General features: G+C 47.4%; 1 protein-coding gene across 2 annotated transcripts; it reads left to right on the forward strand.

Annotated features, from left to right (window-relative positions):
* The first annotated feature begins 1,209 nt into the window (after window positions 1-1,209).
* Window positions 1,210-3,550, forward strand: LOC123182264 (60S ribosomal protein L36-3). 2 transcript variants are annotated; one of them, XM_044594772.1, is made up of 4 exons: window positions 1,210-1,290; window positions 1,410-1,524; window positions 2,046-2,245; window positions 3,341-3,550. In XM_044594772.1, exons 2-4 carry the CDS (start codon window positions 1,423-1,425, stop codon window positions 3,372-3,374), a joined length of 336 nt encoding a protein of 111 aa, XP_044450707.1. In that variant the 5' UTR covers window positions 1,210-1,290; window positions 1,410-1,422; the 3' UTR covers window positions 3,375-3,550. The 2 variants fall into 2 exon arrangements, with proteins under 2 accessions (XP_044450707.1, XP_044450708.1); XM_044594773.1 differs by having other exon boundaries at window positions 1,266-1,284.
* Window positions 3,551-11,398: the final 7,848 nt, after the last annotated feature.

Here is an 11,398-nt window from a genome sequence, read left to right on the forward strand (position 1 = left end):
AAAACCCGCAGGCAACCTTAGCTGGACCTCCTCCACTTCGCCAATGCGTGAGGCCATCCCCCGAATAGCTGCCTCTATCAAGAAGTTATTGGGGAGACGATGAATCTGCGCGCAAACTGCAAGTCTATCCAGCTGGATGGATTCCGGCTTCCTGAAGCCATCATACTCCTTCATAATCACAACATGACCTCTGAAGAGCCATGGCCCCTCAAACATTGCTTTATTCCAGTCTGCTAAACAACCAAATTGTGCCGTGAAGAGGTTTTCGTTGACCCTTCTCCATGCACAGGTCTTGCCGGATTCCACGCCGAGCGCATATCACCATACAATGCACTTGGACTAAAGGTCTTGGGAGTATGAACCCTAGCTATGGCCAGCCACTTGGTCGGTGTCATCTAGTACGGGAGCTCCTCTTCCCAGACAAAGTCACCATCCTCTTCTTCCTGCAGGTTCAGCCGAGCCAAGAGTTCTTCCGCACTCTCCTTGCCCCTCCTCCCATGCGATCCTATATTCTCACCGGCCATCGCCTCCAGATCCAATCGCCTGAAGCCCAAAACCCTAGGAAAAAAACCCGTCCCTCGTCTAAGCCCCCCGATCTTCCTTTCGACCAAGGTCGGGTAGGATCTCTAGGATCCCCCTTGATCAGCCCGAGCCGAGAGGTGGAATCGAAGGAGGTACGACGTGGATCCGAAGGTAAATTCCGGCGGAGTCGCTGGAAGCAAGAGAAACCCTAGTTTTCGCCAGGGGAGATAAACAACTTATGTTTTTTTTTAGGGCTGAGCATAGCATATAGGCCCTGTTTGTTTGGCCTTTTGCTTCTGCTTTTGCAACTTTTCCAATTTGGCCAAAAAGCCATAAAAGCTCATAAATAGGTGCTTTTGGAGCAATATTGATTCATCAAAAGCTGTTATATTGATTCATCAAAAGCCATAAAAGCTCCAAAAATACATATTTATGAGATTTTGTGGCTTTTTAACCAAAATGAAAAGGCTGCAAAAGTAGAAGCAAAAGCCTAAACAAACAAACAGGGCATATAGTACTGTCCGAAGCGAACCTAGCGCTATCCACATTTCGCAGCAAACAAGCCCGCTCCTTATTAGTCCGCCTACAGATTACTTCGGCCCAAAAGGAAAGAAAATAGAATGGCAGATCCACAATGAAGCCCAGCCTAGCCACATAACCCGGCCCACACCAACCAGCCGCGAAGCCGCATCGGCGCGTCCTATATATTTGCCCCCTCGCCCTAGGGTTCCTCTTTAGACGCAGCCGCTTCACTTCTCCCAGGTAAAGGTAAGCTCCCCCCACGCGCCGCCGCCGCCGCCGCGGATCCAAAATCCTCTCCCCTCTCCGTTCACCGCCTCGCTTCTCCCCGTCGCTAACGTGGGCTGGGGCTTCTCCTGGTTGTGCAGGAAAGGTTCGCCCATGGCTCCGTCGCAGCCCAAGTCGGGCCTCTTCGTGGGCATCAACAAGGGCCACGTCGTCACCAAGCGCGAGCTGCCGCCACGCCCGTCCGACCGCAAGGGGGTAAGCTTCTTCCACCCCTACATCCGAGACACATCATGCATACAGATCACGCGGGTGCTGTTACTGTTGATCTGCGCGGGCTTGATGCGTTAGGCTCGATTGCTTGTTGGTGGATTATGTGGCGTGGTAGCTTGCTTGCTTCGCTCTAGACCAACGGCGAGTCTTCCGTAGATCATGACTTGTTGCTAGTTTTGGTGGATCTAAAGCATGCTGCCATTTCTATTGGAGGAATTTTGTGTCTTCCCATTCAGTGTTTGGCTGACTGATTCAGGAAAGCTAGTTGGTTAATCTTCTTTGACTATGTAGTGTAGATAAATAAATACTCTTAGCAGACTGGATTTGAGGCGTTCTAGTTTATTTGGAAGACGAAATTCAGTTTAGATTCTGAATGTGTGACAATTCCTTCATTCTCATTTGCATTAGATCCTTTGTGGTAGGAAGAATTCATATTATTGTGATGTTCAATCCTGTTTGATTTTTTCATTCTCATTGTTCTGACTGGTTACCATGTTGGTTTGCAGAAAGGTACCAAGAGGGTGCATTTCGTCAGGAACTTGATCAGGGAGGTCGCTGGGTTTGCTCCGTATGAGAAGCGTATCACTGAGCTTCTCAAGGTTGGCAAGGACAAGCGTGCCCTGAAGGTGGCGAAGCGAAAGTTGGGTACCCACAAGAGGGCGAAGAAGAAGAGAGAGGAGATGTCCAGTGTCCTCAGGAAGATGAGGTGTGTAAATTATGACTTCACTCTGAATTTATTGTTACATGTCCTGAGCTTACTTGCAGTATTAACCGGTAGCTTTGTTACTCAGTAAATCAGTACTTTAGTCGGTGATAGTTCATATATGATTAATTTTCAGTTCCTTGTGGCAACCTCAAACTTGAGTGTTAATAATTGTGTGGAGTGTATACAATGTGCCTCCATTTATAAACGCTATTTTTTGCGTGATGGGAAGACATCCGAGTCTCCTAGCTTCATGTGGAGCAAACCTTGCATGTTTGTATATTCCTAAGCAAACGTTGCAGATTTAGCTTTTTGGTGTTGAGGTTTCCCCAGGGATTCCTCCATTAGAAGGCAGTCTCATATTCCATCGCCCTTGATTGCAGCGTTGCTACATTTAAACTTTGGGAATTGCCATGAGACACACATCTCTTCTTGCTAGCATTTTTAGTACATGTTTTAGTCTACACAATTTTGCCTTTCTCTGTATAAAAAACTGTCTTCTGTGTGATGGGGGGACATCAGAGTCTTCTTGCTTTATGTGGAGCAAACATCCCATGTTTGTATATTCCTAAGCAAATGTCACAAAGTGAGCCTTCTGGTGTTGAGGTTCCCCTAGGGTTTCCTCCACTGGATGGCAGTCTCATATTCCATCGCCCTTGATAGCAGCGTTGCTGCATTTAAACTTCGGGAATTGCCATGAGACACACATCCCTTCATGCTAACATGTTTTAGTTTACACAATTATGCCTTTCTCTGTATAAAAACCTGTCTTGTGTGATGGGAGGACATCCGAGTCTTCTTGATTATGTGGAGCAAACATTCCATGTTTGTATATTCCTAAGCAAACATCACAAAGCGAGCCTTCTCGTGTTGAGGTTCCCCTTGGGTTTCCTCCACCTGATGGCAGTCTCATATTCCATCGCCCTTGATAGCAGCGTTGCTGCAGTTAAACTTTGGGAATTGCCATGAGACGCACATCTGTTAATGTGTCATTTCAAACACATGTTTTGGTTTACACTTTGTGCCTTTTTTTCTGTATATTAACTGCCTTTCATGGATGATATACATGCTAAACTAATTTTCTGATGTGATGTACAGATCTGCTGGAACTGGAACCGAGAAGAAGAAATAGAGCATCCCAGGCTCATGAAGTTGATGGAAAATCTTCTGTTCTGGTGTCCGGTTTTTACTGCATGTAGAACCTGCTAGACTTGAAACTGTTATCCGCCAGCTAAACATTATGCTATGTTGAACCTCCTGTCTTGTGAGATTTTTGAGCTAACTTGCAATGCATCGTTTGCCACCCTATTTCTGAGTTTGCTTCTATGATCTGTCAGCTTGATTCCAACTGCCATTCTTATGCCAGTGGCTTTACAATTGGCGTATGTGTGCGTAATTTCTGTGATGTAGGCTCCTTGAATATGAATTAATTTATCAAACACGCTGTGTTTGTAGGTAAGAAGAACCGTTGTTATACACAAATGCTAGCGATTTATGCCTGGACAAGATCGAGAGCCACATCGTGCTATGCGAGCAATTCGCCTGACATAATGATTTCGTTGCCTTTTTGGCCATTTATTTTTCGCATACATAACGCATGGAGACGTTGTGGTGCTCAGCCCAGTTGACATGCTTAAAAAAACCAAAGTTGATGAAATTTGGTTGATTTGGATGAAATTTAGGCGATTTCATTGATATTTTAGCGAATTTACATAGATTAGTCGTTGTCGCCATCGCTCGGCGGGTTGTCCTTCATGGCGTCCTTGCTGCAGCACTGCCCTGAATCGCCGCTGCGAACCGGCTGGCTTGGCGTAGCTGTCGCTGTCGGAGCGCACGACGACGCCGCCTTGTCGCGGCCGCGCGGCGATTTCTTCCTGTTAGAATTAATTATAATTTGTAATTAGGGGAAAATCTCCCCTTGCCTAAACCATCGTGCGGTTTGTCCCGCACAGACACCTTCTCGCTCCTGCCCTCTAGAACCGACGCCTCCCTTCAACACAGACGCCTTCTCGCTTCTGCCCTCTAGAACCGACGCCTCCCTTCAACACAGATGCCTTCTCGCTCCTGCCCTCTAGAACCGACGCCTCCCTTCAATCGCGTCTCTCCAGATGGTATATGTAGCGTCGATACAGAGATTTCACTTTTGATCTCAAACACGTTATCACGCACGTAGAACAACCAGCGAAGAGCGAAAGAGAAAAGAAAGGAAGGGAAAGAGCACTCGCCGTTGGTGAGATGCCGAGCCTCGTCTCCTTCCTCCACCTGATCCATGAGGATGGCCGTCGCTACGGTCGCCGTTTCCACGGACTGGGTAGACTCTGGCGATTCCGTCGCCAGGCTATCCGTCGCGCCGCTGGACGCGACCACTGTGGCGCTAGGAGAGGCGCCCGTGGTGCTCACCACGCCCCGGGACAGGGTTGCCACGCCACAGGACGCGCCCACTGCCGTGCTCCCCGCGCCCATGGCCATGAGCACATGGGGCTCGACCCTCGGATGGTGGCCGGCCCGAGCGCCCCGATGATCAACGAGGCCGCCGCTGTGCCTGGATCGCCCCCGCGGATCTCCGCCTCCACCGGCCGCGTGGCTCCCGCCGGCGAGGCTGTTGGCCCGAGCCGTGGCCCTCCTGGATACGCGCCCGTCCCGATGCGCGCCATTGTGGACGAAGAGGCCGCGCTTGGCTTCGTGTCAGCGCCTCTGGCGTCATCCGCCTTGGAGTAGGGATGGAAGGTGCCGGCGTCAACTCTCCACCACCACTGGAGGCTACTGCGGGCCCAAGCATCCGCGCGGAGCAGCGCTTCGGCCGCCTCTTCGGGCGCGCCGTCGCGACCCTCGACCGCCGTCCCAGCCGCCGCCCAGGCTCATGGGCTCCGGCGAACCTCGGCTTTGCCACCACTCCGCTGCGCCAGGCCTCCACCATCGCCGTCTCCTCTTCGGATGAGGAGGGCTCGTCGGCGACGAGCCGGTGACCACCAGAGACCGATGGGATGCGGCGGCGGCCGCTCCCCCCGCTAGTAGCGCCGTGTCAGAGGAGGGGATCGAGTGGTGGTGCGGGCGTCGGATTATCCGACCCATATCCGTAACCGCTCTCTCCCCCCTCTGCCTTATGCGGTGCGGCGGCGGTTGGGCCGGCCAAAGGCCGTGCAGGCTCAGGCCCAGGCGCCTGCGGGTTCTCCGGCTGCCTCCTGTTGGCCGTGGACTTCATTTTTTTTCTCTCTCTCTGTTTTTATTAGTCTAGTACTAATTATTGTATATGGTGCAGTTTTAGACTCTGGTTAGTACTGTTTATTACCTAGTTTGACTGCTACTTACATACTAGTCTAGTTCTAGATTACATCTGACTAGGACTTGTGTAATTATTAGTGTGTTTATATTATGTAATGGATTGATAATATAAATAAAGTACCGGATTTCATCTGGGAAGAATGACATGTTCCATGTGTTTACCACATCTCATTTTTATTGAACATGTCTTTGCGATTGAGATCTTCTCTCGCATACCAAACTTGCAAATTTTTGAATATTTCTCCCTCATCTTATTTGGAATCACAAAGTAATGAGTTGTGATCTACTGCATATTTGCAGACTATCCTCTCTTACTGTGAGGTCTACGCTTTGTCATTCTCGACAAGCGATCACCTCCAACGTGTATTCCTTATATCTGAATTGTAGCATACACAAGGTAATGGCGATGTCGCCTATTACTGTGAGATCTAAGTGATCTTCAAAGTGTATGTTCACACAATTAAGGTTGAGAATTTTTCAAGTTTACACTTGAGTATCAAAATTTTGCATTCTTATTACACAACCATGATGGTTTTTAATTTACCGATCGCAAATTAATTATCTTTGGTTTCCCATGTAGGCAAAGATGACTGCCAAAGAGTTTGAGGAGCTTGCCCTCAATGGCCACAACTACCCTACATGGGCTATGGACATCAAGATCAGTCTTGCGTCCCCTGGGATAGCGCGTGCAATACAACCCCTGGAGACTCCTCTCCCGGCTGGGGCCACGCCGCTGACAGAACAACAGAACTATGCTGCTTTATTCATCATAAGGCACCATATTCATCCAGATCTCAAGTCTGAGTATTTACAGGAGGAATCTCCTAGTACTCTGTTTCTGGCCCTCAAAACGAGGTATGAACAGCAGAAGGCAGTAGTCCTTCCCGAAGCACTTCATGATTGGACTCATCTCCGTCTTCAGGATTTCAAGTCCATCGGTGAGTACAATCATGCTGTTCATAAGATATGTTCCAAACTGCACTTTTGTGAGAAGGAACCTACCGAGGGGGAGAAGATAGAGAAAACTTTGTCTACTATGCTCCCTTCAGATAGGATCCTCCAACAGCAATAGCGTGCTCGTAACTACACTGTCTATTCCGAGCTTATTCACATATTACTTCAGGCTAAAAAGCATGATGAGCTACTTGCTAAGAATGGATCTCAGCGCCCAGTTGGGGCACAACCTTTACCCGAAGTCCATCTTAAATGTTGCAAATAGACAAAAGTTTAATGGTACCCCTCGGGGTAAACAGTCCAATTTCGAGCATAAGCGAAAGCGCAATGGGAACAGGAGATCTAGATACCCAGGCAAGGGAAAAGGCACTTCAAAGCCCAGGTTTGATAAATCTAAGCTTTGCAGCAAGTGTGGATGCTCCACGCATTCTACTGAAAAGTGCACAATGCCCAAGCATCTGGTTATGCTGTACCAGCAATCTCAGGGACGCAAAGCACCTCAAGGGAAAAGGTTTGAAGCCAACTTCAACCTTCATCCGGATAGTGCAAAAGGAGCTGGTGGTTCGCACGATGTTCCTCCTGGACCAAGCAACGCCGTGGTTCCTTATCTGCCTGAGGATACTGCTGAAATGGAGAACACGTTGATTGAGTACACCGCAAACAACGTGTTTGGCGACTTCGACTAGTCTCTCAATATCCTTAGTGATCTACTTAATTATGTCCATTTGTGATGATTGTAATAAGAACATAAGTTTGTTGTTGTCTTTATATTGTATTGTATCAGCACATTTGATATAATAAAGATTGTATTCTATAAGAATGGTTTTCACATTGAAACCCATGAAGACAACAAAGAGGAGTATCTACTCTTTACTAAAGATGACGGATATGGCAAAAAGGTACATGAGAAAATCCCTTCTCTATCGTCTGGTTTGTACTATACGTACATCAAACCCGTGGAACATGTTGCATACAAAGTAATTTTTCAGAATGTTAACGCATTCCATCGCCTAGGCCATCCTGGAATAGGGATGATGAGAAAAATTACTAGCAATTCCATTGGTCATAATTTGCTTGAGTCAAAATTTCCTCAATCTTCTGATTTTGTGTGCACATCTTGTGCCACGGGAAAGCTAATTTTGAGGCCCTCACACCTCACAATACAAGCTGAACCACTTCAATTCCTTGAACGTATTCAAGGAGACATTTGTGGTCCCATTCAGCCATTATCTGGACCTTTCCGGTATTTCATGGTTCTGATTGACGCATCTACACGATGGTCACATGTGTGTCTTCTATCCACACGAAACCATGCATTTGCCAAGATAATGAGGCAAGTCATTAAGTTGCAAGCCCATTATACTGAAAGTCGAATTAAGTCAATTTGAATGGACAATGCTGCAGAATTCTCCTCACATGCTTTCAATGATTATTGCATGGCTTTGGGGATTGAAGTTCAGCACTCTGTTCCATATGTCCATACACAAAATGGTTTGGCTGAAGCATTGATTAAGAGGATCAAACTCATTGCAAGACCTTTGTTGACAAATTGCAACTTGCCAACCTCTTGTTGGGGTCACGCTGTTTTACACGCTGCTGACTTGATACAATTGAGGCCAACTGCATATCACAGTTCTTCCCCTCTGAAATTGGTACGTGGAAATCCTCCAAGAATTTCCCATCTGAGTAAGTTCGGATGTGCTGCATACATCCCGATCTCACCACCACAACGGACATCTATGGGCCCACACAGGAAGTTGGGGATCTATGTGGGGTACAAATCGCCGTCGATTATCAAATACCTGGAACCCCTGACTAGGGATCTGTTTACAGCCCGTCACGCTGATTGCATATTTAATGAGGAACATTTTTCGGCATTAGGGGGAGATTTCAAGTACCAGAAAGAATGCCCGAAAATTGATTGGAATGCTCATGCCATTTCATCCTCTGATCCACGTACCCAAGAGACCGAACTTCAAGTTCGGAAGATCATTAATTTGCAACATCTTGCAAATAATCTGCCAGATTCATTTACTGATCTGAAAGTGTTACAAAATCCTTAAATCCGGCCAGAAACGCGCCAGGAAGAGTGGAGGTACCAATAAAAACCACTCAACTCCCTATTCCCCAAAAGAGGGGGAGTAGTACGGCCTCTGACCTGGAGCATGCTTCTAGCAAGCAGCAAAGGAAATCAAGGAGAAAAACCTCGGAGTCAGTAAATGCAGGTCAACTCAGCGTTGACAAACACCTGATGGGTAGTATACACCCAGTGGAAGGGCAACCTCCACAACCCAGTTCCAGTGTGCACAAACTGACCGGGACATCGGAACACCCAGACTCAATCGTATTGGGAAATCACGAAGAGTCACTAGGGGTGCAGGAAATTTCCATCAACTATGTTGATTCTGGAGAATCATTTGACCGTAAGACTACGACTGTCGACATCTATTTTGTTGAAAAGATTGCAGATACCCTTGTCACTGATCATGATCCAAGGTCTATCGTTGAGTGCCAAAAGCGCTCCGACTGGCCTAAATGGAAGGATGCAATCCAAGCAGAAATTGCCTCGCTTAACAAAAGAAATGTATTCACTGAAGCAATACCTACACCTCCCAGTGTTTTCCCTGTGGGATTCAAATGGGTTTTTCTCCGGAAACGGAATGAGAACTATGAGGTGGTGAGATATAAAGCAAGGCTCGTAGCACACGGTTTCACGCAGAAACCCGGCATTGATTTCACTGAAACATATTCTCCAGTAATGAGTGCAACCACTTTCCGATATCTTATATCTTTGGCAGTGCAAATCTTCTATCTATGCAGTTGATGGACGTCGTGACCGCATATCTTTACGGGTCACTAGATTCGAACATATATATGAAGGTTCCTGATGGAATCTCTGTCCCGAATAAAAATGCAAAACGCAACATGTATTGTGTAAAGCTGAAGAAGTCATTATATGGCTTAAGGCAGTCGGGGCGGATGTGGTACAACCGACTGAGTGAGTTCCTTCTTCAGAAAGGTTACTCCAATAGTGCTGATTGCCCATGTGTCTTCATCAAGAAGTCCTCTACAGGATTTTGCATCATTTCTGTGTATGTTGATGATCTCAACATCATCGGCAGCACACCAGACATTGATGAAGCACACAATCACCTAAAGATGGAATTTGAGATGAAGGATTTGGGTAAAACCAAATTTTGCTTAGGCATTCAACTTGAGCACCTTCCCTCAGGAATCATGGTACACCAATCTGCCTATATCCAGAAAATATTGGAGAAATTCAATATGAACAAATCCTATCCATCTAAAACTCCCATGGTGGTTCGATCTCTAGACGTGGAGAAAGATCCGTTCGGACCAAGGGATGATGGAGAAGAGGTGTTGGGACCTGAAGTTCCATACCTCAGTGCCGTTGGAGCGCTTATGTATCTTGCAAATTGCACAAGACCTGATATTGCATTTGAAGTGAATCTACTTGCTAGACATAGCGCAGCTCCCACCAAACGTCATTGGTCTAGAGTAAAGAATATCTTTCGATATATCCAAGGCACAAAGGATCTTGGTCTATTTTTCCAGTTCCAGAAAAATCAGGACTCTGATATGATTGGATATGCAGATGCCGGTTATTTGTCTGATCCCCATAATGCCAGATCACAGACCGGCTTCGTGTTCCTACATGGTGGCACTGCTATATCATGGAAGTCTTCGAAACAGACTCTGGTGGCAACATCTACCAATCATTCTGAAATAATTTCATTATTTGAAGCAACATGCGAATGTGTATGGCTTCACAGAATGATAAACCACATACAATAGTCATGTGGATTGGTTGGATAGAATCACCTACCATTATCTATGAAGATAATGCGGCCTGTTTTGCACAGATGCAAACAGGATACATCAAGAGTAATATCACCAAGCATATTTCTCCTAAATGGTTTTCCCCCCATAATCTTCAGAAAAGCGGGGAATAAGCATTCTGCAAGTCAAATCATGCGACAACCTTGCTGGTTTATTTACCAAGTCTCTACCAAATTCTACATTCCAGAAATGTGTTCATGGAATTGGTATGCGAAGACTTCGGGACTTGCAGGTGTCAGGGGGAGTCTCTTCTTGAGATATCCTTATCTTAATGACATCACATTATGCTATCTCTCTTTGTGAGTATATATTTCAGGATCTCATCCAAGATTTTATGAAGAACTTTTGGAGGAGAATCTTTCTGAGATGATAAAGCATCCCGGATAATCGTGAAGATGATTCTACATGGTCAAGTGTAGATTAGGGGGAGTGTTAGAATTAATTACAATTTGTAATTAGGGGAAAATCTCCCCTTGCCCAAACCGTCGTGCGGTTTGTCCTGCACAGACGCCTTCTCGCTCCTGCCCTCTGGAACCGACGCCTCCCTTCGATCGCGTCTCTCCAGATGGTATATGTAGCGCCTGTAACCATCAATCGATACATAGATTTCACTTTTGATCTCAAACACTTCCATGGCGCGGCCTCGCGCTCCATCTCCTCCCGCACGTAGTCCTGGCATGACCATAGGAGGCCGCTCTCCAGGTCGGCTGCCATGGCCTCCTGCTCCTGCTTCACGGGGAGGAACGCCGCCGGCTCCTTCGGCTTGACCAGGCGGGAGGAGGAAGGGGATGGGACGCGTCCGCCCTCGTTGTTGACAAGGCTGCTGTCGCGGGTGAGCCGACGGAGCGGCGTCTTCTGCGGCTCGGGCTTGACGGGGAGGAGCGGCGCCGACCCGAGGGAGCGGGAGCCCGAGGACGGCGTGTCCATGCTCCTCGGCGTTCAGGAGCTTCTACGGTGACGAGAGAAGGAGGGCGCCGGGTACTCCAATGAGCCGCCCTCGATGTGCGCGAGCACGGAGGAGAGAGTCCGCCCCGGCGCGCCGCACCATTGATGCCGACC

The sequence above is a fragment of the Triticum aestivum genome, chromosome 1D (assembly GCF_018294505.1).
Source record: "Triticum aestivum cultivar Chinese Spring chromosome 1D, IWGSC CS RefSeq v2.1, whole genome shotgun sequence".
Classification (NCBI taxonomy): domain Eukaryota; kingdom Viridiplantae; phylum Streptophyta; class Magnoliopsida; order Poales; family Poaceae; genus Triticum; species Triticum aestivum.

Bases quoted from the DNA above. Each gene is read 5' to 3' on its own strand.
- LOC123182264 (XM_044594772.1), top strand. From the start codon at position 1,423: ATGGCTCCGTCGCAGCCCAAGTCGGGCCTCTTCGTGGGCATCAACAAG. The intron at 1,525-2,045 runs GTAAGCTTCTTC...GTTGGTTTGCAG, and splicing joins GCCCGTCCGACCGCAAGGGG to AAAGGTACCAAGAGGGTGCA. The intron at 2,246-3,340 runs GTGTGTAAATTA...TGTGATGTACAG, and splicing joins AGTGTCCTCAGGAAGATGAG to ATCTGCTGGAACTGGAACCG.